The sequence below is a fragment of the Nomascus leucogenys genome, chromosome 21 (genome assembly GCF_006542625.1).
Source record: "Nomascus leucogenys isolate Asia chromosome 21, Asia_NLE_v1, whole genome shotgun sequence".
In the NCBI taxonomy this organism is placed as follows: domain Eukaryota; kingdom Metazoa; phylum Chordata; class Mammalia; order Primates; family Hylobatidae; genus Nomascus; species Nomascus leucogenys.
The window spans coordinates 55,461,968-55,489,952 of NC_044401.1; the positions used below are offsets into that span (position 1 = coordinate 55,461,968).

Here is a 27,985-nt window from a genome sequence, read left to right on the forward strand (position 1 = left end):
GACCTCATGCAGCCCCAAAGGGGCAAAAAGAGACTTTAATTAGGGGAAGGAGGATCCACCAGAATCAGAAAAGGAACAGCTAGCGTGGGAGCAGAGGAGCCAGAACAGGCAGGAGGAGGGCCCGGCCGGGAAGCTCTGGAGGAGGACTCACCTCGCCACCTCTGGCACAGGCACTGGCACTGACGGACAAGGCGAAACAGCGGCCCCTCTCAACTGGGAGGGCACCCAATGGCCCCTGTAGCCAGAGGTTGCCTGGCTTTTGGGCCCCAGGTCCTAGGCATGACTGGTGGTCACCAATTTGGCCCTTGTCCCCAACCAGTGCTGGGGGGCCATCTTCAGGCAGAACTCAAGAAGCTGGCAGAGGGTTCCCAACACTTATACTGGGGCCAAGGAGGCTTGGGAATAAAAGAGCAAGGGAGAGAAACTGGAGTCTGAAACCTCCCTCCCTCCCCACCTGGGGTGGCATAGGAGAGAAAAAATAAGTCACCTTCTGGCTCCAGGCCCGCCCAGACCCACAGCAACCAATAAGGTACAATCACTGGGACCAGTTACAGCCACTGGAGGTGGAGGGTTTTTTTTAAAAAAAAAAAAAAAAAAAAAAAAAGACAAAAAGGTTACAGTATCCTACAAGCACAGAATTTAAGTTTCGAGACGTTAAAAAAAATCTGTCCCGGCCCAAGGGACTGAACATCAGAAGCCAGCCTGACCAGGCACATGTGGCCTTGGGGCAGGTCCACTGCTGCTTTCTTGCCCAGCTAGCAAGCACACCACCCACCTCCCTCATCAAATGCCCACCCCAACCCAACTCCCTGCCGCCGCCGCTGCTGCTCTGGGGAGTGACTCCCGGACACCTTCGTGGAGACATGAGTAGTCTGAGGGGGAAGGCCACGAGATCCAGCCAGATGGTTTAAAACTGTCAAGAGAACCAAGAGGCAGTGCATGGTGGTTATTATTGCATCCTGGTGGGACTGCTCTAAGGAGGTGCATGAACCTGAGAGCTGCCACTGTGCTCATATCTGTGAGGGGCAGAGTTGGGTCCCAGGACACCTTGTGGTCATGCTCTAATTCAGCCAGCTTTCAGAAGTGACCTATGGGCACCGGCCCTAAGCCTAGCACTAGATAAGGCATTAAAATTAACAGCCATGAGAGCTTCTCCATAGCTCCCCTGTACCCTGACATGGAGGCTGCTAGAAAGCCCTGCAAGAGTCCTGCCTGGTGAACTGAGGTTGCTTTCTTTAGGCATGGGGGCTCTCATGCAAGGGGCTTGGGGACTCACAGGGCCAAGTGGAAAAGGACCCAGGTTCTGGTACTTTTGTGTCAAGCTCTGGATGATACTCCAACCAAGACAGGCCCTTGAAATGTTTTCTGCCCTTAAGGGTCCCCCATGCTGCCTAGGACAGCCCTGGACATTTTAGAGACCAAAGGTTATGAAACAATGGCCCATGCCTCAAACTAGCCCAAAGATGAGCACTGTATGGCCCACATGGTGTTTAGAACAATATGAATTAGTTGCCAACCTTGAAAACATGGAAGATGCCATATACAAATCCAAATTTGGGGGCTCAATGGCCTGGAGCTGTGTGGGAGCCAGCCCCTGCAGATGAGGCATGTGCTCAGCAGCTCCTCAACCCTGCCTACTCCATACTCCATACTCAGCCCACTCCATAGCTACCCGACCTTTGGATGCACCTGAATGTGTGACCCCTGACAAAGGCTACGGTACTTTTTTAGACCTCTGAGTCTGAAAACCCAGCTCCACATTCTGGTTCCTCCTCTTACTGGCTGAGGGACTTTGGACAGGTGCTTTTGACTTCCAGAGCCCCAGTTTATTAATCTCTAAAATGGCGATAATAGCTGACTCAAAGACTGTTTTGAGTAATAAATGGGACATGTGAACATACTTTTTTAGGGGTCTAATTCTGTGCGATGTAATTATCATAAATAAGTAAATGATTGTTGAATGAGTGAGCCAAATATTCAATTGGAACAAGAGCTATTTTCCCCTTCCAGTTCAATCTAGAGGCCTCCTAGTATCCTGGCCATAAAACTTTGGTGCTGCAATACACGGAAAGCTGCTATGTTTTACACACGTGGTCTCATTTAATGCTCAACCACTGAAAGATAAGTATTAATTACCAGACCTTCATTTCACAGCTGAGAAAACTGAGGCTTAGTTGAGAGTTCAGTGACATGCCTGAGTAGGGGATGGAGCCTGGATTCCCACACAGGTGGTCTGCCTCCACAGCTGAGTGAGCTGAACAACCATGCTGACCTGTGCACACGCCACAGCTACTCTGTACACTGGCCATCCTCAGTATAATTAAATCCCAAGGGAAGTGGGTATAATTTCCATTTTTAGGAATCTGAGCTCCTTCTGGACTGGTTATGTACTTACTGGTGGGAGTACACACTAAGTCTACCATCTAGAGATCATAGCCACTCTGGGTGGCACATGTCAACAAACCGAAGATTGTTTGGAAAAAGGAGGAAAAAAAAGGCATGTTCTGAATATCTAAACTAAGAACTATGTCATCAGTTCATCAATGTAAAGAATTCTACCTCTTCAGATGACTACAGTGCTTTCAATTAGATAGGCATAAACAATGTAAGAGGAATCTGGAGGACTTACACCATGCAAGTGATGGAAAACAGATTGAAGGAATCATGACTTTAAGCCTGAGAAACATGCTGAAGGAAAGTACTGAAGTCTATTTGAGAAGTGGAATTATAACATGATTAACTGTCCTATACTCCTAGAAAATTCACATGCAGACTTCACTTGCCTCACTTGGGGTTTGAACGAGATAGAGGTAAGGACTTTGTGAACATCCTGAGATGTAGAAATGAGTGACCAAGTTCCTATGAGAGACTAAGAGCCATTCCAGACACCCAAATATAGAAAATGCCTTGTATCTCTCAGAGATGAACTTGGGGTCCTCTAGCTCCAAAGCACCTGACTGACCTGCTGTGCCCCAGGGGTCCTAGAGAGCTCAGGAGATACAAACACACTGCTTGGACCCCTTTCCCACCAGATGCTAAGTTTTCAACATGACCCCCAGATCCTCTGGCCTCTGGAAGGAAAGCTGAAAGGCCCCTACTCACATTCTTAAGGAACTCTTCAGCCACAATGCGGGCACGGGCATTGACTGACAGCTTCATCTCACTGATCTCCTTGTCAATCTCCTCCATGAAGTGGATCACAAAGTCCACCAACTTGTGTTTGTACATCTGCTCTGTGTGGAAGTTGGTGATCAGAAAGCTGATATCATACCCCTAGGGAAGAAGACAGTAGGGAGGGGGAAGAGAAGGAACAGGAGAGAATTAGCACCCCACGGGAACTGAGCTGGTCATGTCCTCCACTCATCCACACACTTCCCACTGGCTGTGATCTTCTCCCAAGCTACACACCCTTCCAGTCAGCAGCCCAGCTGCTCTGGGGGAGGGTGTCTAGGTTGGATCCAAGCAACTGAACCCAGTTGAGAATTCTGTGTGTATCAGACATCTCTGGAAGACTATCTGTGGCACAACAGCTCTGCATTCAGAATGAGTCAAGGGACTTGAAGTCTTGTTACAGAATAATCTAATCAAACAACAGGGAACATTTAGTCCAGAGAAGAGATGATTTGGAAGATGGGTAGGATTAAGGTCTTTTTCTGCTGGAGGGCTGTGGGAAGAAGATCAATTTTATTTATTCCGGGTGGCCCCAGAGGTTAGAGCTAGGACCAGGAGAGAAAATTTGGCTCAGGATGAGGAAGAACTTGGCCAACATGCCTGACGTGTCTGATGATGGCACATGCTGCTGTGTGGTAGTTGCTCAGTCACTGGGGATACTTTAAGTTTACCTGGCAAGGAGTCTGTGGAGAAGATTCAAGTACAAATTCAGGCAACAATTGACCCAATGTTAACTGTGGCTTTAAGAGACTGATTCGGTGGGCCGGGCGCAGTGGCTCATGCCTGTAATCCCAACACTTTGGGAGGCCGAGGTGGGCGGATCACAAGGTCAGGAGATCAAGACTATCCTGGCTAACACGGTGAAACCCCGTCTCTACCAAAAATACAAAAAATTAGCCAGGCATGGTGGCAGGCACCTGTAGTCCCAGCTACTCGGGAGGCTGAGGCAGAAGAATGGCGTGAACCCAGGAGGTGGGGCTTGCAGTGAGCCCAGATTGCACCACCGCACTCCGGCCTCGGCAACAGAGCGAGACTCCGTCTCAAAAAAAAAAAAAGAGACTATGATTCACTTTGGGAGACCAAGGCAGGCGGATCACCTGAGGTCAGGAGTTCGAGACCTCCTAGCCAACACAGTGAAACCCCGTCTCTACTAAAAATGCAAAATTAGCTGGGCATGGTAGTGCATGCCTATAATCCCAGCTACTCGGGAGGCTGAGGCAGGAGAATCACTTGACCTGGGAGGTGGAAGGTTGCAGTCAGTGAGACTGCGCCACTGCACTTCAGCCTGAGCAACAAGAGCAAAACTCCATCTCAAAAAAAAAGAAAAGGCCAGGCGTGGTGGCTAACGCCTGTCGCCTGTAATTCCAGCACTTTGGGAGGCCGAGGCGGGCGGATCACGAGGTCAGGAGATCGAGACCATCCTGGCTAACGCGGTGAAACCCCGTCTCTACTAAAAATACAAAAAATTAGCCGGGCGTCGTGGTGGGCGCCTATAGTCCCAGCTACTCGGGAGGCTGAGGCAGGAGAATGGCATGAACCCGGGAGGCGGAGCTTGCAGTGAGCCAAGATTCTGCCACTGCACTCTAGCCTGGGCGACAGAGCGAGACTCCGTCTCAAAGAAAAAAAAAAAAAAGAGAGACTATGATTCAGTTGGCAGAGCTTAGAAAGGATTTCTAATTCACTGTGCTCTTTCTGATGCTAGACTATAGGCTCCAGGAATAAGCAATGTGTCTTATCTTTTTTGCCTTTTTTTTTTTTTTTTTTGAGACGGAGTCTCGCTCTGTCGCCCAGGCTGCAGTGCAGTGGCATGATCTTGGCTCACTGCAAGCCTCCCAGGTTCAAGCAGTTCTCTGCCTCAGCCTCCCGAGTAGCTAGGATTACATGTGCCTGCCACCACGCCCAGCTAATTTTTGTATTTTTAGTAGAGACGGGGTTTCACCACGTTGGCCAGGCTGGTCTTCAACTCCTGACCTCGTGATCCACACACCTCGGCCTCCCAAAGTGCTGGGATTACAGGCATGAGTCACCACGCCTGGCTCTTTTTTGCCTTTTCTATGGCTGAGGTAGACCCAACTTTTCCTAAGCTTCTAATCCTCTTTGCTCCCACTCTGAGATGAAGGCCAACTCTCAATTCAGGCAGTGGGTGCAAACAGCTGGAGGAGCACTGATCCTGGTTCTAGAAACAATCCCAGGCCATTCTGTAACAGGGTCCTGGGTATCGCAAACTCATGGGTCACAGGGTCTCACCTCCACAGGCTTCCTTCGAAGGATAAAGAAGTTCTCTGCTCGCATCATCATGAAGCGCATGAACTTGTGGCATAAAATCTTCTCGATCTCATCAGCCTGGGGAGTGCAAGAGAAACATTTCTCTAAAGCTGACACCCAAGGCCAAAAACACCTTGTAGCCTGGTCTTCTGACTCCAGTTTTTTCAAGGCTCCCAGGAGACAGTGAGGTTTGGTACTCTGAAGGATCATTGAAGTGGGGGACCTGGCTGCCAACTGAAACAAGGGTCTACGTTGGGGCATCTCTTAATGAGGACCCATTCCAGAGAGGTAATTCTGACAGGCTTCTATCGCTTCTTTCAGAGTCTACAGCTATATTCCAAGCTGCCCTTCACATTCTCATTTCACTAGTGTTACATTTCCCAGGGTGTTTTGCAGCACCACCTGGGCTATCAGAGATAACCTTAGGTGGTCTCTGCTTTAATAACACTGAAAATCCAACAATCCCTGAAGTTTCTCCCTTCTGAGTGCTCAACATTTTTTTTTTTTTTTTTTTTTTTGAGACGGAATCGCACTCTGTCACCCAGGCTGGAGTGCAGTGGTATGATTTTGGCTCACTGTAACATCTGCCTCCCGGGTTCAAGCAATTCTCCTGCCTCAGCCTCCCAAGCAGCTGGGATTATAGGCGCATGCCACCACGCCTGGCTAATTTTTGTATTTTTAGTAGAGACAGGGTTTTACCATGTTGGCCAGGCTGGTCTTGAACTCCTGACATCAAGTGATCCACCTGCCTTGGTCTCCCTAAGTGCTGGGATTACAGGCATGAGCCACTGTGCCCGGCCCTGAACTCTCAATATTTCTAAAGGAAGATTATTGCTGCTGGTTGCTAGTATGCCCTTAACACCTCCCAACACTTGTTAACCTCCCATTTTAACAAGGAAAGCAAGCCCCAGGGTTCTAACTTTCTGTAGAAAACAGTATGTAGTCTGCATTTAATAATAGTGTTTTGTTTTCATACTGTTGAAAGTTTAGAGTTGCCCTCTACTGGCCAGGCATGGTGGCTCATGACTGTAATCCCAGTACTTTGGGAGGCTGAGGCAGGCCCATCACCTGCGGTCAGGAGATGGAGACCATCCTGGCAAACATGGCGAAACCCTGTCTCTACTAAAAATACAAAAATTAACTGGGCATGGTGGCGGACGCCTGTAATCCCAGCTACTCGGGAGACCGAGACAGAAGAACTGCTTGAACCCAGGAGACAGTGGTTGCAGTGAGCCGAGATCATGCCGCTGCACTCCAGCCTGGGCGACAAGAGTGAGAATCCGTGTCAAAAAAAAAGGAAGCAGAGGCTAGGCTTCCTGCACTCTGAATCTGGAATCTGGCACACTGATCTCTCAGATGGGGACCCTGGACTGAAAGAGGCTGAAAGGACTGAAAGAGGCCTTACGATGGGCCTCCCCCATGGTGAACTTACCTGTTTCACAGCGATGCTGACCCGGACAGAGTTGATGGAGCCCTCAATCAGAACCTTTTCCTTCTCATTCCTGCTGATGGTCACAGGTTGTAACAGGAGCTCTTTGCTACTCCTGAAAACACAATGTGACAGAGTACTTGTACTACAGAGGGACAGAATAGTCAGAGTGACCCCACGCAGGTCCTGGAATCACTATGAGACCATAGAGTCCAAGGAATAGAAGACTCACAAGCAGGGGTGCTCCAAGATGGGGGCCAGTGAGTGTGTTCTTCAGCAGAAAGAGCACAGGCTCTGAAGTCAGGGCGAAAAGGTTTTGAAATCCAGCCTCCTCTGTTACTTTCCTTGGGCAAGTTACCCTGTTGGAATCTCAATTTTCTCATCTGTAAAATGACTCTGATTCCTAATTCACTGGCGAGGACTGAGAAAGATCAAAAAGGGTCAAATGTCTAATAGCGTGCCTGGCACATAGTAGGAGCTTTACAAAAGATAGCTATTTTAGTAACTACAAGTTGAACATCCCCAATCTGCAAATCTGAAATCCAAAATCTGAAACTGGCTGGGCATAGTGGCTCATGCCTATAATCCCAGCACTTTGAGAGGCTGAGGCTGGTGGATCACCTGAGGTCAGGAGTTTCAAGACCAGCCTGGCCAACATGGTGATATCCCATTTCTACTAAAAATATAAAAATTAGCTGGGCATGGTGGTGCATTCCTATAATCCCAGATACTCAGGAGGCTGAGGCACGAGAATTGCTTGAACTCAGGAGGCGGCAGTTGCAGTGAGCCAAGATCACACCACTGTACTCCAGCCTGGGCGACAGAATGAAACTCTGTCTCAAAAAAAAAAAAAAAAAAAAAACCTGAAAGTTTCTGAGTGCTGACAAGATGCTCAAAGCAAATGCTCACTGGAGCATTTTGGATTTGGAATTAGGGATGCTCAACTGGTTAAGTATCTGCAAATATTCCACAATGTGAAATACTTCTGGTCCCAAGCATTTTGGATAAGAGATACTCAACCTGTACAGGCAAACCAATATACCATTTAGGAATGCAGAGAGAACACCTGTCTTAGAGGTAAGGAAAGGCTAAAACTGAACACAGTTTGGCTTCCTTTAATTATCAATCCAGAAATGATTCATTTGCCTCTGAGACCCCTATGAGTTCAGTTTACAAAGTAATGCCTCTGAATACCTAGAGATCTCTAATAGTAATTAATTGTGGTGTGGTGTCCCTAAACTGTTAATCATTTTCAAAGGCCCACTGGAAATCATGTACGTTTAAACAGTATAACAGGGCATATCCTAACATCTTATCAGTTATTTTTAAAATTAAAAATTAAATCATATCATTTAATGTGGTAACCCAGATTATCTCACTGATGTATGTACCAGATTTAATTTTATTTTATTTTATTTTTGAGACGAAGTCTTGCTCTGTTGCCAGGCTGGAGTGCAGTGACACGATCTTGGCTCACTGCAACCTCCGCCTCCCAGGTTCAAGCAATTCTCCTGCCTCAGCCTCCCGAGTAGCTGGGACTACAGGTGCGTACCACCACACCCAGCTAATTTTTGTATTTTAGTAGAGATGGGGTTTCACCATGTTGGCCAGGATGCTCTCGATCTCTTGACCTCGTGATCTGCCTGCCTCGGCCGCCCAAAGTGCTGGGATTACAGGCGTGCGCCACCATGCCCGGCCTATTTACTTATTTTTTGAGACAGGGTCTCACCCAGGCTGGAATGCACTGTCGCAATGTTGGCTCACTGCAACCTCTGCCTCCCAGGCTCAAGAGATCCTCCCGCCCAAGCCTCCCGAGAAGCTGGGACTACAGGCATGTGCCACCATGCCCGACTATTTTTGCATATTTTTTTGGTAGAGATGGAGTCTTGCCATGTTGCCCAGGCTGGTCTTGAACTCCTGGACTCAAGCGATCTACCCACTTCAGCCTCCTAAAGTGCTCGGATTACAGGGGTGAACCACTGCACCAGGCCTCCAGATTAAATTTTAAAGGGGAAAAATATATTTATGAAATGGAAACTAGGTAAGAGAAAATCATTCAAAATACGAAGTATTTGGATTGGGGAGTGTCTAGACTGGTAGGTAAAAAAAAAATCCCTGATCATTACATTAGAAAAGTATGGAGATGGAATCTCAGATAACAATTATCTGACCATTCCTTAAACTACCAGTGTTTTCAACAATGCCACAGGAGAGACTTCATCAACAGTCCTGCTCTGAGAAGTCATACCTTGTGTCAAGTAATCTTGTCTTTTCCCCTGGGTTCTGTCCTGCCAACCCAGTGACCCTATTTTCTTAACTCCAAATTGGGAATCACCATTCAGCTGGCAGCAAGACAAAATGTCAACTGCAGCTGTCCTGACTACTCCAGGACATAAGTTCATGGCACCTTCTAGACAGCAGCCATCTCTGTGTGCTGCACCCCTCATCCCCACCTTGACTTGTCCTTCCCTACCTGACTTCCACTTCCGGCTTGTTGTGTCGTTCCACAACCTGGGAGGAGAAGTTCTCCAGGCAGAGGGCAGCCTGCAATGTGGCCCGCACGGCACTCAGGTAGGGGCGGAGAGTGGCAGTCTATAGGAAATAACACAGAGGAAAGGGAAGATCAAAATCTGTCACGCCAAACCCACCGATCCCCTATTCCAGCTCCCATGAAGCCAGGTAGCACTGAGGGTGCAAGGCTCTTTAAGACACCACTGTGAACAGAACAGACTAGGCCTTTGAGACGCCTTCCAAGGTGTAGAATGGTGGTTTTCAACAGGAGACAATTTTGCCTGCCAGGGTACATTTGGCAATGTCGAGACATTTCCTTTCCTTCTTTTTTAACCTAGGGTCAGACCAGAGGAATGCTGAGACATTTTCAATTGTCATGACTTGGCAGGGAGGGGAACTGCAGGCATTGAGTGGACAGATATCCACTAAACATACTACAATGCACTACAAAGAATTATCGAGCCTCAAGTATCAATAGTGCTGAGGTTGAGAAAGGGATCTAGTGACATACCAGTGAATGCATGATTGTCGTCAATCTATTAGGCCAACAAATGTATAGGTGTACTGTTTGCCAGGCACTGAGCTAACTGGGAATTCAATAATAATTAACACTGTCTCTACCCTCAAACAGCTCAACTAGACAGCAGACATACAGAAAATTACTGTGATATAAAAATGAAATGTGAAATATTTAGATTTACAAGTTATCTATATTTGCAGAAGAAACTGGTTTTGAAGGTGAAATGGGATTAGGAGGATTTTATAATGAGAAAAAGTAGAATAAGGACATTCTTTTTTTTTTTTTTGAGACGGAGTCTCACTCTGTCGCCCAGGCTGGAGCGCAGTGGCAAGATCTCAGCTCACGCAAGCTCCACCTCCCGGGTTCATGCCCTTCTCCTGCCTCAGCCTCCTGAGTAGCTGAGACTACAGGCGCCCACCACCACACCCGGCTAATTTTTTGTATTTTTAGTAGAGACAGGGTTTCACAGTGTTAGCCAGGATGGTCTCAATCTCCTGACCTTGTAATCCGCCCGCCTCGGCCTCCCAAAGTGCTGGGATTACAGGCGTGAGCCACCACACCCTGCCAGAATAAGGACATTCTTAGTAGAGGGATTAGCTTCTAGCTGCACTGGTCAGTCCTTGTATCAGCCAAATTCTTTCCCGCCTCAGAGCTTTACACACGCTTGACCATCTATTTGTAGGCTTTTCTCCTCTTTCTTTGCCTAAGTCATCCTCCAGATCTCAGCTTAATTAAGGAAGGCCTCTTAGAGAGGCCTTGACATCCCCCTACAAAGCATTTATTACAACTTACAATAAAATGTCTTTCATGTCTTCTTTTTATCTATTTATTTATTTTTGAGACGGAGTCTCGCTTCTGTCGCCCAGGCTGGAATGCAGTGGCACGATCTCTGCTCACTGCAATCTCCACCTCCCGGGTTGAAGCGATTCTCCTGCCTCAGCCTCCTGAGTAGCTGGGACTACAGGCGCACACCACCATGCCCGGCTAATTTTTGTATTTTTAGTAGAGACGGGGTTTCACCATGTTGGTCAGGCTTGTCTTGAAATCCTGACCTCAGGCAATCCGCCCACCTCGGCCTCTCAAAGTGTTGGGATTACAGGCGTGAGCCAACGTGCCCGGCCTTTATTTTTCATTTTTTTTGAGACAGAGTGTTACTCCGTTGCCCAGGCTGGAGTGCAATGGTGCAATCTTGGCTCAATGCAACCTCCACCTCCCGGGTTCAAGTGATTCACCTGCCTCAGCCACGCGAATAGCTGAGATTACAAGTGTGCACCATCGTGCCTGGCTAATTTTTGTATTTTTAGTAGAGATGGGGTTTCGCCATGTTGGCCAGGCTGGTCTCAAACTTCTGACCTCAAGTGATCCACCTATCTCAGCCTCGTAGTGCTGGGATTACAGGCGTGAACCACTGCACCTGGCCTCCTTCATGCCTTTGTAAATTGATTTCTCCTTTACTAGGCTGTAAACCTCATGGTCAACAGACCATATCTATTTTATTCACAGCTACATAGCCTCCAACCTAGCTCAGTACCTAACATATACAGTGTCTCACTCATTTCCTGTAGAGTAAGTGAGCGAAAGAAATAATTAAGGTTAGAGTAATAAAAAAGGACAGCAAGAGTTTCAGAGTAATAATGAGTACAATGTTTCTGTATATGAGAAGCATTTTAGATTCACTAAATGACGCTGCAGTGGTAGGTTGAGGTAAGATCATGGGGAATCTTGAATGCCAGGCTACCAAGTTTAGCTTTTCTCTTAAGGGGGTAAGGAACTACTGGGGCTTTCTGAGGAGGAAGTTCATGACTGCAGCTGCATGGTGGCTCTGAGGAGAATGATTTGGAGAGGGAAGTGAGACACACAGCAGACTGTATCACAAGCAAAGAGTATCACATGCGTTGGACTGACATTAGATGGAGTGGATAATGGAACTGAAAAACAACTTCCCAGGGGCTCACGCCTGTAATCCCGGCACTTTGGGACGCCGAGGTGGGTGGATTACCTGAGGTCAGGAATTCAAAACCAGCCTGGCCAACGTGGCAAAACCCTGTCTCTACTAAAAATACAAAAAATTAGCCGTGGCAGGCGCCTGTAATCTCAGCTACTTGGGAGGCTGAGGCAGGAGAATTGCTTGAACCCAGGAGACTGAGGTTGCAGTGAGCCAAGATCATGCAACTGTGCTCCAGCCTGGGTAACAGAGCAAGACTGTGTCTTAGAAAAAAAGAAAAGAAAAAGAAAAACCACTTCCAACGAACTGTGGTCCAACCATTCAATTAACTACTACTTAGCAATAAAAATGAATAACTATTGATACACACAACATGGTTGACTCTCAAATGTATTACTGTAAGAAGCCACACTTAGCCGGGCGCGGTGGCTCACGCTTGTAATCCCAGCACTTTGGGAGGCCGAGGCGGGCGGATCACGAGGTCAGGAGATCGAGACCACAGTGAAACCCCGTCTCTACTAAAAAAATACAAAAAATTAGCCGGGCGTGGTGGCGGGCGCCTGTAGTCCCAGCTACTCGGAGAGGCTGAGGCAGGAGAATGGCGTGAACCCAGGAGGTGGAGCTTGCAGTGAGCCGAGATTGCGCCACTGCACTCCAGCCTGGGCGACAGAGCAAGACTCTGACTCCAAAAAAAAAAAAAAAAGAAGCCACACTTAAAAGCCTGCATACTAAAGAATTCCATTTACATGACAATCTGAAAAAAGCAAAACTACAGGGGGGAAAAACCAGTGGTTGTTGGGGGGTGGGAAGGAAGAGAGGACTGATTACAAAAGGGCTTGAGGGAACTTTTTGGGGTGATGGAAATGTTCTGTATTTTGGTTGCAGTAGTGGTTACACAACTTGACTTTTTTTTTTTTAAGACACGGGATCTTTTTTTTTTTTTTTTTTTGAGACGGAGTCTTGCTCTGTCACCCAGGCTGGAGTGCAGTGGCGCCACCTCGGCTCACTGCAAGCTCCGCCTCCCGGGTTCACGCCATTCTCCTGCCTCAGCCTCTCCGAGTAGCTGGGACTACAGGCGCCCGCCACCACGCCCGGCTAATTTTTGTATTTTTTAGTAGAGACGGGGTTTCACCGTGTTAGCCAGGATGGTCTCGATCTCCTGACCTCGTGATCCGCCCGCCTCGGCCTCCCAAAGTGCTGGGATTACAAGCGTGAGCCACCGCGCCCGGCCTTTGTCAACAGTTACAGAAAGTAAACCTAAAAAGGGTGACTAGCTCCGTGGCGCCTGTCCTTTCGTGAATAAAACAGATGTAGTCTCATGTAATACCTTAATAAACTTGAATTTTTAAAAATCAAGAGGCATGTGCCCCACTGGAAAAAAAAATCCAGATTTCTAGCAGAGATATGAGGTCACAAAGTTTGCCAGGATAGGGAACCCAGGAGGAAGAGCAAATTTAGAATGGAAGATGAGTTTTGAACTAGAGGTCTAATTTCAAGGCCTCTTCAAGATATCCAGGCAAACCTTGAAAGAGAGCTGAGAAGCCAGATTAAGAGTCATCAGAATGAAGGCAGTTATCGAAGCCAGGAGACTAGATCAGTATCATCACGGAAGGTGTGACGAAGAGGGAGATGGTCATCCAAAGTCACAACTCCCAGGAATGCCCACATGTATGAAAAAGGCCCACATGTATGAAAAAGGGAGGACTTCCAGGAAGGGAGGGATGAGCAGTATCACAACTAACATACACTAAGGCTGACACAGTTCAGTTCTGACCAGGAAAGGCCTGAATGGAAACAACACGAGAGATCCTCCAGTGGGGTGGAAGCAGGGCTGGAGGTACCAAGAATGCGATAAGGAAGTGTGGCGGCCTGCCTTAAGCAACTGTAAGGTCAGGAAGGCAGAAGAGGATAAAGGGCGTATTTAGTGAAGTTCCGCTGTGGATAGGCAGGTGGACTTGCTTCATGCCTCAGCGGCCCTTCGACCGGCTAAGAGGCCGACTACGTACCCTCGAAACGCTCCAAAGAGCCTAGGAGACCCCACTTCCGGCTTCCTACAGGGCTCAGGAAAAGCCCCTACCTGCTTCGAAGGCTGACCGTGAAGCCGTAAGGCCCGCTTCATAGCAGGGAGTACCCCCACTCGTCCCTTCTTCACCTCGGGCCCCCCGCCCCGCCTCTTTTTCCCACCCTCATCGTGTCCCCACAACCCCCCGGCATCCCTCGGCCCCGCGCCCCTGCGGCAAAGCCACATCTCCCACCGACCCACTGCCCTGACGCTGAACAGCCGGGGGTCCCTGGCCGGGGGCCCGGCTCTCTCACCATCGCGGGCGCTGGCTGGGCCGGAAAGCGGAAGTACGGAAGTGGCCAGCCCCGCGATGCCTGCCCTTTCGCGAGAAGCGCAGCTGCGGTCTCCGCCCGGACTTCCGGACGGTACCATCTATGCTCTGAGCGGGGTAGGGAGCCCTTACGAACGCTTGAGCCTTCCGGAAGTTTTCCACCTAGGGCTGTCACGGTATTTTTAAACTCTTGCACTCGAGTCACTACTTAAGCTCCTCCAGGAATGGGTGCAGCTCCCCTTTGTGCCTTCGGCCTTCTTGTCACATTTGCCACAACATCCCCCCAGGTATGCAATGGTACAGCCCAGCTTCAGATTGGGCACCAAATTAGGACAAGCCGAAGTGGACGAGCCCTTCGTTTCTTCCGGTTCTGTGCTCCCATCCTTTCTCTCGCCCCTCCTACCCGCAGCTCCTGGGGCTCGGCGGGGCTAACTGCAGCGCGGAGACCTCGGCCGCCAAGCCCCGCCTCCCGCCCCTGGCTGTGCCCTGGGGTTCGCATGAGGCCGACCACCCGCACCCTACCTCTGGCGGGCTTGCTCGAGGCCCACCTTCTCCCCACCCCCGGCAAACTCCAGTAGGCTCGCCCTCGCTGACTCCCCGCCCCCGCGTCAACTGCAAGGGGCCCGCCCATAGCCAGTTCCGGGGCGGTTGCTCACGTCGACCGGAACTCCCCGCCCCCTCCCGCGGCCCCGGGGCCGTAGGAGGCCGCAGTGAGGAGGTAGAGGGGGCGGGGGTCGCGCTAGGGTGTCCCTAGAGAACGAGGACTCTGAAGGCGGGACATTTGGGCGACCCCCGGGCGGGGCCACCCATTAAACAGTCTCACTTCTTCTGTGCCAGACACTGAACTGGGCTTTTGACGGGCATCATCTCTTAATCCTCAGAACATCCCAGGGAGGTAGGTACTATTGTTATCCCCATTTTTCAGATTCAGACTTTTAATGGGGAAACAGACCGAGACTTCTTTTGTTCCCATTTTACAGATGGAAAAACTGAGACTCAAAAAGGTCAAATAACATGTTCAGGGGTACATAAGTAGAGAATGGTAAAGCCTGGGCTTGAACCCAGGTCTGTCTGGCTTACCAGCCCACGTTCTAAACCACTATTAGTGACTAGAGAAGGGAGAAAGGTGGAATAGGGTAAGAAAAGAGGCCAAGAGTCCCCGAGAACATGGTAAGAATGGGGTGCTTGGAACTCGAAGTCTTAGCAGAACCCAAGAGAAATAGAAGGGAAAGAAAGAGCATCAAAAAGGCAAGGCATAGCAGTATAGCATGGTGATCAGGGTGCAGACTCAAGACTAGCGGGGTTCAAATTGCATCTTGGAAGCATAGGCACATACCCACCCTTACAGAGTCTCAGTTTCTTTCTCTGTAAAAACGAGATCACAATGGTCCTTGTTCATGGCGCTGAGTGAGAAATTCAGTGAGATAAGCTGATAAAGTGCTCTGTACCTAGCCTGGTACACAGTTAAGTGCCCTGTGACTAGGAACTGTGCCATCAATTTTGTCAGTAAGGGACTGAAGCCTGGTTTCCTTGAGGCCGTCCCTGGAGGTAAGAAGCCCTTGGGCTTTTCTCAAACCACTTTGTCTCCCATCAATGGCCCTGTCCTCTCCAGCTCCACAGGATCCCCATATCCTGGGCCATGAGTGAGTTGAAAGACTGCCCCTTGCAGTTCCACGACTTCAAGTCTGTGGATCACCTGAAGGTCTGTCCCCGCTACACGGCAGTGCTGGCGCGCTCCGAGGATGATGGCATCGGCATCGAGGAGCTGGACACCCTGCAGCTGGAGCTGGAGACCCTGCTGTCTTCTGCCAGCCGGCGCCTGCGTGTGCTTGAGGCCGAAACCCAGGTGATACCCCAGAGAGGGGCCATCACCAGAGATGGACTGCAACAAGTTACGGGATGGGTCATTGAGTTAGCCCCATATGCTGAGACTTGGGGTACAGGGATTTGTGGGGAGAGGGAGAGAAACCCAAACTGGGTTTGCATGACACAAAAAATACACAAGGATATGCATGATCCTCTTAAATTGCAAGATTTCTAATTCAGTAAGCATTTATTGGCACCCCACCCATCCCCCATTATGTTCTGGGTCCTATGCTAGTTATTAGAGAAAGGTAATTAGGACAGTTTTGGCTGTCAAGGAGCTTGGCAGCTAGGAAAGTGAGAAAGTCAAGTACATACCAGGTGATGGGATGTTGTGGTTAGGAGTCCTAGGGAACTGGAATGGGGAAACCTGGATTTGAATCCTGGCATAAGTGCTTGCTAGCATTGCTGTTTCCTAGCTATGTGACTTTGAGAAAGTTGCCTCATATCTCTGAGTATCAGTTTCCCTGTTTGCAAAGTGGGGTGAATAATAGGACCTACCTTAGTGCTTTTGTGAGGATTAAAAGAGAATTTTTTGCAAAAGCTCAGCCCAATGCCAGACACTAAGTAAGCACTTCAGATGTTATTTATTTGCCACTCTGATTACTTTATTCACTGCATAAAGATGCCTTGAGCCTTGTGTGCCAGGCGCTATGCCGTATCCTGTAAAATAGAGATGGTTAAGGTGGGCTTTCTGGTCTCCAGTAGCTTATGGTCTAGTTGAAGAGACAAGGTGCGATGGTCATTTCAGTGTGACCAAACAACACAGTTGGGTGCACGGTGGAGGTGTGAAGTGCCAGAGACTTCTAGAGGAAGGAGGTGCCAACTGGACCTAAAAGGATGATGGAATTAACTTGTCCCTGGGAATCCATGGACCCTCCTTGAGGAAGGCTATGACTCAAGTTGTATTTTAGTATCTAAGAACCTGGGTAACTGATTCAGAGAAGGCATCTCAGTAGTGGTGACATCGAAGTGAAGGTTTGCTGAGAGGACTCTTCTGTTAAACAGTATGTGACTGGCACGGGTGATACAGAAGTAAATCAGTATAGATGAACAAGTGAATGAGATGATGAGAAGTATATGAATAAAGTCCTAAGAGGCCAGGCACAGAAAATGAGCTGAATTTTGAAGGATGAGTAAGAGTTTACTACGTAAAAAGAGGATGGGGAAAGACCCAGGAGCCTCCTTAGATTCTAGATCATAATTTATTCACTAGAGGAAAGAGATATTCTGTGTTTTCCCTTCTCCCCCTTAGTGACAGTTTCTGTAAATTTCAGATCCTCACCGACTGGCAGGATAAGAAGGGTGACCGACGATTCCTGAAGCTGGGTCGAGACCATGAACTTGGAGCTCCCCCCAAACATGGGAAGCCCAAGAAGCAGAAACTGGAAGGGAAGGCAGGACATGGGCCGGGCCCTGGCCCAGGACGGCCCAAATCCAAAAACCTTCAGCCCAAGATCCAGGAATATGAATTCACTGATGACCCTATCGACGTGCCACGGATCCCCAAAAATGATGCCCCCAACAGGTTCTGGGCTAGAGAACATAGAAGGGGGCCTCAAGGTTCTGGTGGTAGAGGCACTGGTGAGGCGGGGGCGCCCACTCAGGATCTGCTTTTCCCTGCAGGTTCTGGGCTTCAGTGGAGCCCTACTGTGCTGACATCACCAGCGAGGAGGTCCGCACACTTGAGGAGCTACTGAAGCCCCCAGAAGATGAGGCTGAGCATTACAAGGTAGAAACTCTGGGCCTTGATAGACATGATGCAGAACAAGAGAGTTCAGAGGTGCCTGAGAATTAAAGCTACCAAAGCCATGCATCATCTTCCTTCCCCTACCCTGTCCAGCCTGCTGTCTGCTCCATCGATGCACCCAGACACCTAGGCCCCAACTCAGCATTCTCCGTGCACTGCCTCCCCTCTACCCCAGCCAAATGTCAACATGCCCTCAAGCATCTACTTAAGTGAAGTCTGCCCATGTTCCTTTATCCCCGTCCCCTCTGCTTTGGTCCAAGCCTTCATCAACTTCTATCCAAACAGCCTCTTAACTCTCTTCCTGTTTTGAGGCCTCTGGAGGAAACTTTCTTCTTTCTTTAAGATATAAAAACTTGGGCCAGGTGCAGTGGCTCATGCCTGCAATCCTAGCACTTTGGGTGGCCAGGGCGGGCAGATTGCTTGAGCTCAGGAATTCGAGACCAGCCTGGGCAACATGCTGAAACCCCATCTCTACTAAAATACAAAAATTAGCCAGGCATCGTGGTGTGCGCCTATAGTCCCAGCTACTAGGGAGCCTGAGTCAGGAGAATCTCTTGGACCCGGGAGGTGGAAGTTGCAGTGAACCGAGATCACGCCACTGCACTCCAGCCTGGGCAACAGAGCAAGACTCCGTCTCCAAAAAAAAAAAAAAAAGATATAAAAGTCACCTCATGCCTGTAATCCCAACATTTTGGGAGGCTGTGGGAGGCAGATCATCTGAGGTCAAGAGTTCAAGACCAGCCTGACCAACATGGTGAAACGCTGTCTCTACTAAAAATACAAAAATTAGCCGGGAACGGTGGCATGCGCCTGTAATCCTGGCTACTCGGGAGGCTGAGCCAGGAAAATCACCTGAACCGGGGAGGCATCGGTTGCAATGAGCCAAGATCGTGCCACTATATTCCAGCCTGGGTGACAGAATGAGATTTCATCCATAAAAAAAAAAAAAAAGAAGGTATAAAACTGTATGTTTTAATGATGAAAATAAATAAAACATGCTCCATTAAAGAAAATATAGAAAATACAGAAAAGTGTTGAGGGAGAATGCTCCCATAGGTCAGCTGTCATGATCAGATGTGCTCATGACATGGTGCTGCATCTAGGCCTCTCTTCATCCTGTTATCTACAGGATCAAGTCCACGCATCCCAGTCCTTGGCACAGCTCCAGTGCCCCTCTCCATTTTCCTCGGCCATACCCCTCTTCATTGCCGTGTTGACCAGTCCCACAAGTATCTTGCTCTCATTCCAGGACACCACAGCCTCCTTGCTGGTCTCTGGGCCTCTGGCAAGCTCTTCTCTCCCTCTTCTCTCCTTGACAGACTTGACTCACCCTTCAAGGCCCTGATCTCATGTTACCTCCACCAAAGCACCCTTTCAGATTCCCCAGCAGAAAGTTAGTCTCTCCTTTGTGCTGCCACAACACTTTGATCTATCTCTTTCACTTCACTTACCTGATTTTTTAAAAATTTATTTGAAAAAGAGTTCACACAGACAGCAGTAAATTCAAGCAATACAAAAGGTAATTCCCTGTCACCTGTGACCTGACGGCTCCTAATTCTCTCGAGGCAATTGCTGTGACCTGAGACAATCCGTGTACGTAGAGTATTCTGCACCTTCTATTTTGGGAATTGTTTCAGATTGGCTTCTGTGTGTGTCTTAGTTCTTTTTGGACCTGTCTCCCTTACTAGAGTGTGAAGTAGAGGTTTTATCTTCTTTGTACTTTCTTACCTATACCTGACACTGGTCTTGGCCCTGGACTAGGGACTTGAGAGATATAAGACAGGTAAGTGAATGAATGAATGAAGCATAGCTGGCCAATGCTTACCCACTCAGGGTTGGGTGCCATCTTTTCCACAGATCCCACCCTTGGGGAAGCACTACTCCCAGCGCTGGGCCCAGGAGGACCTGCTGGAGGAGCAGAAGGATGGGGCCCGGGCAGCTGCCGTGGCTGACAAGAAGAAAGGCCTCATGGGGCCACTGACCGAACTGGACACTAAAGGTAGGCCTCTCACCTCCCTGCCAACCCCAGGTCAGGAGTTGAGTTCCAGAACTTCAGCCCACCTGCCCTCCTTTCCTGTGCCCGCTTAGATGTGGATGCCCTGCTGAAGAAGTCTGAGGCCCAGCATGAACAGCCGGAAGATGGATGCCCCTTTGGTGCCCTGACGCAGCGCCTCCTGCAGGCCCTGGTGGAGGTGAGCACCCTAACTCAAAACAGAAACCACATTTACTTTGTGTTTTAATGTGTTATGCTTATTTTTTACTGGAATTTATCATACATTTATTAGGTTGGTGCAAAAGTAAAAACCTGGACTAATATATAGCAAAAGATTGGGAATAATATATAACTTTTGCACCAACCTAATAGAAAAGTGCACAGATCATAAATGTACAGTTTTCACAAATGAGCTTGTATTACCAACCTGGAGATTGCAAAATGAAACATTACTATATCCTAGAAGCCCCTCTCATGCCCTTGTTTTTCTCCAACTTCCCCCAAAGGTAGCCTCTACTCCACAATTACTTTTGCTAAGCATCTATTGGAGGGGCTTTATACACATCCCCCCACTAAAGGCCAGGACAATGGTTAACACTGTGTTACAGATAAGAAGATTGAGGCTCAGAAAAGGGAACTGTTCACTTGAGGTCTCACACAGCAGGATTCAAACCCTAGCTTCAGGGTCCCTGTCTTTATACCTGCTGGTTGACCTGAGACACACCCTCACACTCTTTCACCTCATTGAGACTCAGTTTTCTATTCTAGCTCAAACACAATAGTTTATCTCATGTAACAGTCTGGGTACATGTTCCAGGTTATCTAAGGTAGGGGAAGGGGCAGGTCTCTACCTCATATCATCAGACAGGGACCCCAGCTGACAGTGGCCTTGCAATCTGCACAGGGTCACTCTGGGCGTCATTGTCACTCCGGTCCCACAGAATAAGAGCAAGGAGGCTGGGCGCGGTGGCTCATGCCTGTAATCCCAGCACTTTGGGAGGCTGAGGCGGGCGGATCACAAGGTCAGGAGATCGAGACCATCCTGGCTAACATGGTGAAACCCCATCTCTACTAAAAATACAAAAAAATTAGCCAAGCATGGTGGCGGGCACCTGTAGTCCCAGCTACTTGGGAGGCTGAGGCAGGAGAATGGCGTGAACGCGGGAGGCGGAGCTTGCAGTGAGCCAAAATCACGCCACTGCACTCCACAGCCTGGGTGACAAAGTGAGACTCCATCTCAAAAAAAAAAAAAAAAAAAAAAAGCAAGGAGGAGTGTGTGAAGGAAACTTTTTAACTTTTTGGGCCATGCCTAGCTGTGGTTCTTATCTCTTCTAATCACTTTCCCCTGGAGAGAATCTATCACATGACCATACCCGCCTGCAAGAGAGCCTGGGAAGTGTAGTGCAACTGGACAGGCATTGCCTAGCTGCCGTGGAGGAGAGGAGAGTATGGCGTTCGGACAGCTAGCACCTCTGCCACAGCAGGCCTAGCACAGTGCCTGGTGCGTTGCAGACGCTTCACAAACCTTAGCTGTTCATTACCATCATTGAGTGTTAATCATTTCTCTTCTGTGTTCCTTTTTCTTCATATCAGTATGAAAATAAAAGGGATTTCTAGAATGATCGAAGCAATTTGGGATCAGTATGGGAAGGCTTCCCACAGTAAGTGGGATGGGAAAGATAAAAGGATATTTCTGGTGTTTGAAGACTGTCAGTGTAGGTCAGAAAGGAGCAGGAAAGTGGAACAGCTATTTTTCCTTCCACTCATTTTTGTGGTCTTCTAGGAAAATATTATTTCCCCTATGGAGGATTCTCCTATTCCTGACATGTCTGGGAAAGAATCAGGGGCTGACGGGGCAAGCACCTCCCCTCGCAATCAGAACAAGCCCTTCAGGTGAGTGGTGTCCTATCCACAACCCACAGTCTGGGCCCCGCTTCTGTTGGCTTCTCTCCATCTCAACCTGGGGAAGTCCTCATCAATAAGAGGCTGGGGGCAGTTAGGTGAAGCCCAATAGCAGTCTCAAGTGTGAGTGCTGGCCCAGTGTGTCTGCATGCACAGACTGAGTGCAGGGTTGTTCAGCACAGAACTGTTCATACCATAAATAACCCAAATGTCCTGCTGAAGGGGAATGGTTGGCTAAATTGGCATAACTCCATATGATGAAATAACTTGGAGCTATTAATCATATAGCTGCAAGTATAGAGAAATATAGTTAAATGACATGAAAAGATGTAAATTATAGAGTGACAAGTGGGGAAAATGTTAGTTGTAGCCCAGTACAGATTATAATACTATTTTTACTTAAAATATATTTCTTTTTTTCTTTTTCTTTTTTTTTTTTTGAGATGGAGTCTTGCTCTTGTCGTTTAGGTTGGAGCGCAATGGCGCAATCTTGGCTCACTGCAACCTCCGCCTCCCAGGTTCAAGCGATTCTCCTGCCTCAGCCACCAAGTAGCTGTGATTACAGGTGCCTGCCACCACGCCTGGCTAATTTTTGTATTTTTAGTAGAGACGGGGTTTCACCGTCTTGGCCAGGCTGGTCTTGAACTCCTGACCTCAGGTGATCCTCTCGCCTCAGCCTTCCAAAGTGCTGGGATTACAGGTGTGAGCCACCGTGCCTGGCTTACTTAAAGTATATTTAAATATGTGCACATAAGGGAGAAAACCTGGACTAATATGTAGCAAAAGATTAGGAATAATGTATAACAAAATCTGGAATATATATAATAATGTATAACAAAATAATAGTAATTCTCTCTGGGTTGTTGGCATTACAGGTTTTTCCATATTTTTTGGATAGTAGATACATATGCTGCTTGTGTTTAAAAACCAGACCAGATGTGTCTGTCCCTCCCTTTGTATCTGGATAGATACAGAGGGGGTGCCCAAAGGGAAAGGCAGGTTTTCACTGACCTTGGGAAGCCCTGGGAACCTCCAAGGTGGGCCCTTCTCCAAGCTGGCTCTTGAGTCTGACGGGCCTGCCTCCCCCTGCAGTGTGCCGCATACTAAGTCCCTGGAGAGCCGCATCAAGGAGGAGCTAATTGCCCAGGGCCTTTTGGAGTCTGAGGACCGCCCCGCAGAGGACTCCGAGGATGAAGTTCTTGCTGAGCTGCGCAAACGGCAGGCTGAGCTGAAGGCACTTAGTGCCCACAACCGCACCAAGAAGCACGACCTGCTGAGGTGAGTGTGAGCAGGATGCACGGTCCCGGGGGTGGCCTTGGAGGCTGTGGCCATGGCTGGTCACCTTCCAGGGGTTTTACAACAGGCTTTCCAAGCCTGGCTGGCCTCTAAATCACCTGGAGAGCCTCGAAAAAAACAGCAGTGGCCAGTCCACCAGGTATGTCTCAAACAAATTCTAATTCCACAGAGTGGGGCTCAGGCATCTGTGACTGATTGATGGACTGATTTGATTTGGTTTGGTTTTTTTTTTTTTTTTTTGAGAGGGAGTCTCGCACTGTCACCCAGGCTGGAGTGCAGTGGCACGATCTCGGCTCACTGCAAGCTCCGCCTTCCAGGTTCACGCCATTCTCCTGCCTCAGCCTCTTGAGTAGCTGGGACTACAGGCACCCGCCACCGTGCCCGGCTAATTTTTTTGTATTTTTAGTAGAGGCAGGGTTTCACCCTGTTAGCCAGGATGGTCTCCATCTCCTGACCTCATGATCCGCCCGCCTCGGCTTCTCAAAGTGCCGGGATTACAGGCGTGAGCCACCGCACCCGGCCTGGTTTGGTTTTTTAATTATGGTAAAGGCATAATATAAAATTTATCTCCATGGGAAGCTGAGGCAGGAGAATCGGTTGAACCTGGGAGGCGGAGGTTGCAGTGAGCCGAGACTGCACCATTGCACTCCAGCCTGGGCAACAAGAGTGAAACTGCATCTCAAAAAAAAAAAAGAAAAGAAAAAATAATTTACCCTTCTTAACCATTTTTAAGTGTATAGTTTAGTAGTGTTACCCATATTCACATTGTTGTGTGATTTATTTTTTGTCTTTTCATGCTTTTCTTTTTATCCCCAAAGTTTTATTATTAAAAATTTGATACACACAGAAAATCTGAAAGAATCATACAATAAACATCAGTATATTCTCCACCTAGACTAATTAACTGTTAACATTTTGTTGGAGATCTGTGATTTTTATTTGCCTATCACAAGAAATTGACCAGTGTTTTAGGACATGTTCTTTTGGGAATCTATCATGGTGCCTGCCATTCATTTGATGTCAACTCCCATCCATCTTGTTCTGCATTGATCACAACAAGGGTATAGGTGACATCTGGAGGAAGACTGTGGAATAGCTACCCTTTAGTTAGATAGGGAAGCAACCCAAACAAGTCTCTTTGCTTCTCACAGACAAGTGCTGTGTCTTAACTTCATAGTGCCCTGACAGGACAGGGCACATTCATTCATTTCACCTTTTTTTTTTTTTTTTCTTTTTTTGAGACGGTGTCTCACTCTGTTGCCCAGGCTGGAGTGCAGTGGCGCGATCTCGGCTCACTGCAACCTCCGCCTCCCGGGTTCAGGCAGTTCTTCTGCCTCAGCCTCCTGAGTAGCTGAGATTACAGGCATGCACCACCATGCCCGGCTAATCATTTGGCCATTCTTATTGTCTCTTAGATATTGTGCTGGGGGCCAGCAAGAGAGGCAGAGCAAGGGACTTGCAGATTACTAGCAGATGATCAGTAAAGACAAGTGCCATTAAAAGGAGAGGTAGTTGCTAACAAGTTGCCAGGGTATTTAAGGATAAGGGTGACTAATGTATGCTGAGGGCCTACTGTGTGTCAGGGGCTTTGTGTACACTCACTCAAGTGTCTTGACAACAACCCAGGAGGGAGTTGCTATTTTCCTTGTTTACCAGATGAGGAAATAAAGGTCCAGTGAAGCGAAGTGCTCTGCTGAAGGTCACACACTCAATAAACAGCAAGCTGAGACTTGAGCCCGTGGCTGAATCAAAGCCTCTTTCTATAATAGTTCATGTTTTCTCTGAAAAGTGAGAAGAAGAAAACACAGATGGAAGAGGCACTGAGGGAAGCAGAGGGAGAGAGAGGAAGAGAGAGAAAAGTAGGCATGTGCAGTTACAGAAGTAATGGGCCCTAGCTGGGCCTGGTGGCTCATGCCTGTAATCCCAGCACTTTGGGAGGCTGAGGTGGGAGGATCGTTTGAGCTCAGGAGTTCGGGCCGGGCGCGGTGGCTCACGCTTGTAATCCCAGCACTTTGGGAGGCTGAGGCGGGCGGATCACGAGGTCAGGAGATCGAGACCATGGTGAAACCCCATCTCTACTAAAAATACAAAAAATTAGCCGGGCGTGGTGGCGGGCGCCTGTAGTCCCAGCTACTCGGAGAGGCTGAGGCAGGAGAATGGCGTGAACCCGGGAGGCGGAGCTTGCAGTGAGCCAAGATCGCGCCACTGCACTTCAGCCTGGGTGACAGAGCGAGACTCCGTCTCAAAAAAAAAAAAAAAGGAGTTCGAAACTAGCCTGGGCAATGTAGTAAGACCCCCATCTCTACTAAAAATTTTAAAAAATCAGCCAGGCATGGTGGCACATGCCTATAGTCCTACTCAGGAGGCTGACGTGGGAGGATTGCTTGATCCTGGGAGGTGGAGGCTGCAGTGAGCTTGATCAGGCCACTGTACTCCAGCCTGGGTGACAGAGTGAGACCTGTCTCAAAAAAAAAAAAAAAAAAAAGAAGTAATGGGCAATGAAGAAATGGCTCGTGGCTCTCAGGAAACCACAGCACAGCCCTTACCCTGCTGCAGAGCAGCTACAAGGCCTTAAGCAGCCCCTGACCTGAGCATCAGCTTCCCCTTCTGGAAAACTGGCAGGCTGGACTCAATCACTAAGTGACCTTCCAGCTCCACCATCAATGAAATGTATAAATCAGATCCTATTCAGAGAGATTAATTTGGTGTCTCACCCACCTCCTGTCAGCCTCAGGCTGCCTAGACGTTAGGGGTCTCTGGAATGCAGATGCCGAAGTAAGCAGGCCTTCTGCTGGCACCGGAAAACCTGAAACAACAGTGTTTAAAAACAAGAGTTTGGCCCCAGCCTGCTCCAGATCTCCCCCTCACTAATTGTGGGATCCTGGGATCATCTTTGAGCCTCATTTTCCTCACGGGTAACATAGGAATAATAGTACATATTTTGAAGGGTTGTTAGGAGGATTAACTGAAAGACAGAGAGAGTGGGTGTGCGTGTGTGTGTGTGTATATATATATATATATATATTTTTTTTTTTTTTTTAGAGACAGGGTCTTAACTCTGTTGCCGAGGTTGGTCTTAAACTCCTGGCCTCAAGTGATCTTCCTGCCTCCACCTCCCAAAGCGTTGGGATTACAGGCATGAGCTACTTCGCCCAGCCTACTGTATATATTTTTAAGACCTTTTTTTTTTTTTTTTTTTAAAGACACAGTCACGCTCTGTTGCCCAGACTGGAGTGCACTGGCATGATCATAGTTCACTGTAACCTTGAACTCCTGGCCTCAAGCAATCCTCAGCCCCCTTGGAGTTGGGACTACAGGTGTGCACTACGACACCCAGCTAATTTTTTAAAGTTTTTGTAGCGACAGTCTCACTATGTTGCTCAGACTGGTCTTGAACTCCTGGGCTCAAATGATCCTCCTGCCTTGGGCTCCCAAAGTGTTGGGACTGCAGATGTGAACCACCATGTGCAGCCAAGACTATTCTTTTAGAGCAGTTTTAAGTTCACAACAAAATTGAGAGAAAGGTACAGAGAATTCCCGTATACCCGCTGTCCCCACATGTGCACAGCCTCCCCCGTGATCAACATGAGTTAATATTTTTCAGGAGCTTAAAATAGTGCCATATAAGTGTAGTTCAGTAACTGCTTTTTGGTCACGACTGTATGACACAATCCACAGGCATGCCAGCCTGGGCTGGTGGGAAGGCTCAGTCTTGAAGAGGGAGGGGCCTCTCTCTGGAGGTGGGCTGACCATGGTACCTGGCCGGCTGGTCCCCACAGGCTAGCAAAGGAGGAGGTGAGCCGGCAGGAGCTGAGGCAGCGGGTGCGCATGGCTGACAACGAGGTCATGGACGCCTTTCGCAAGATCATGGCTGCCCGGCAGAAGAAGCGGACTCCCACCAAGAAAGAAAAGGACCAGGCTTGGAAGACTCTGAAGGAGCGTGAGAGCATCCTGAAGCTGCTGGATGGGTAGCCCTCACCCCTGCCTCAGGCTGATTATCTGGCCTGGGGAGGGGAAGGGAGGCCCACTTCCTTCTTTGGGCACAGGAAACATTGGCCTGTGGCTGTCCCTCAAATGGCGGCAGTCTCTAGAGGACCGTGGCCCTTCCCCTGAGGTCTTTTGGCCTAGCTCTGTACAGCCAGAACACAGGAAGCCCTGCTGGGCTGGCCTGAGGCCTAGTCTCTGCTTGGTCCCCAGGATGGGGTTGGAGGGGACTTCGTTTCTGGGTCTTCCTCTTCCCCCTCTTTACCATCCCCCACTCCCTAATCCCCTACCCGTCTCCCCTTCAAGGACTTCTCCCTTGTGGTTTTGTAAAGTGCAAACTTAAGAATAAAGTGACTGCTGTGGTTTTTCAAAAAAAGCATCCAGTCTTTGAATGTCTGTTACAGTGGGGAGGAAGGAACCAGTGTGGGTGGTAAGGTTTGTGGGGGGTATGCTTGGTGGCTCTCAGCCCATGGCCACTAACCCATGGCATTCAGTCAGGGAGAACTTTCTGAGTACCTCTTTCTGAGGATACTTGTGGCTGCACGTAACAATGCCCCCCAGCTCAAAGTGGATTCACAGTAAGGAAATGTGTTGGCTGCAGGATTGGCAGTCCTGAGACAGAGTGACCTTCACGGTTAGCCAATCTAGCAATTCTTCAGGGTTATCAAGGGTCCAGGTTTCTTTTTTTTTTTTTTTTAATTTAAGTTCTAGGGTACATGTGCACAACGTGCAGGTTTGTTACATATGTATACATGTGCCGTGTTGGTGTGCTGTACCCATTAACTCGTCATTTACATTAGGTATATCTCCTAATGCTTTCCCTCCCCCCTCCCGCAAGGGTCCAGGTTTCTTAGGGGTCACCACACTGCCCTCCACAGTGTCGACTTCTGCCTAAGGTGAGTCCTTCTCTGGCTGTAGTGTGGCAGTGGAGCAGTTGGGGCCAGATGCTTCCTCATTTACATCCAGCACAGGAGGGAGCCGGAGCCAGCGGGCTTCCATGGCCCACCTACAGAAGCAAGAAGC

At 48.7% G+C, this 27,985-nt stretch overlaps 3 protein-coding genes across 9 annotated transcripts in view; 1 reads left to right on the top strand and 2 right to left on the bottom strand.

The window, feature by feature from the left end:
* On the bottom strand, positions 1-14,735 carry ARPC4 (actin related protein 2/3 complex subunit 4). Of its 3 annotated transcripts, XM_030802074.1 has the most exons (7): positions 14,158-14,200; positions 9,339-9,457; positions 7,098-7,286; positions 6,869-6,980; positions 5,419-5,514; positions 3,103-3,273; positions 1-913 (listed from the first exon to the last, which is right to left on the bottom strand). In XM_030802074.1, exons 5-7 carry the CDS (start codon positions 5,476-5,478, stop codon positions 908-910), a joined length of 237 nt encoding a protein of 78 aa, XP_030657934.1. In that variant the 5' UTR covers positions 5,479-5,514; positions 6,869-6,980; positions 7,098-7,286; positions 9,339-9,457; positions 14,158-14,200; the 3' UTR covers positions 1-907. The 3 variants fall into 3 exon arrangements, with proteins under 3 accessions (XP_030657934.1, XP_003264996.1, XP_003264999.1); XM_003264948.4 differs by lacking the exon at positions 7,098-7,286 and having other exon boundaries at positions 14,158-14,735; XM_003264951.3 differs by lacking the exon at positions 7,098-7,286 and having other exon boundaries at positions 14,101-14,194.
* TADA3 (transcriptional adaptor 3) lies at positions 14,276-27,341 on the top strand. 2 transcript variants are annotated; one of them, XM_030802053.1, is made up of 10 exons: positions 14,863-14,892; positions 15,012-15,069; positions 15,787-16,020; positions 17,315-17,565; positions 17,664-17,769; positions 19,645-19,786; positions 19,876-19,979; positions 21,564-21,673; positions 22,775-22,960; positions 26,758-27,341. In XM_030802053.1, exons 3-10 carry the CDS (start codon positions 15,814-15,816, stop codon positions 26,948-26,950), a joined length of 1,299 nt encoding a protein of 432 aa, XP_030657913.1. In that variant the 5' UTR covers positions 14,863-14,892; positions 15,012-15,069; positions 15,787-15,813; the 3' UTR covers positions 26,951-27,341. The 2 variants fall into 2 exon arrangements, with proteins under 2 accessions (XP_030657912.1, XP_030657913.1); XM_030802052.1 differs by having other exon boundaries at positions 14,276-15,069.
* Positions 23,710-27,985, bottom strand: part of OGG1 (8-oxoguanine DNA glycosylase) — a 34,862-nt gene continuing 30,586 nt past the window's right edge. For 3 of the 4 annotated variants that reach the window (XM_030802059.1, XM_030802058.1, XM_030802057.1), the window contains 2 exons: positions 25,697-25,784; positions 24,680-24,759 (listed from right to left, as the gene is read on the bottom strand). In XM_030802059.1, coding sequence (XP_030657919.1) covers positions 25,725-25,784 — 60 coding nt within the window. In that variant the 3' untranslated portion in view covers positions 24,680-24,759; positions 25,697-25,724. Of the gene's footprint in view, positions 24,760-25,696; positions 25,785-27,985 lie in introns of all 4 variants that reach the window. The other variant, XM_030802060.1, reaches the window with a different exon arrangement.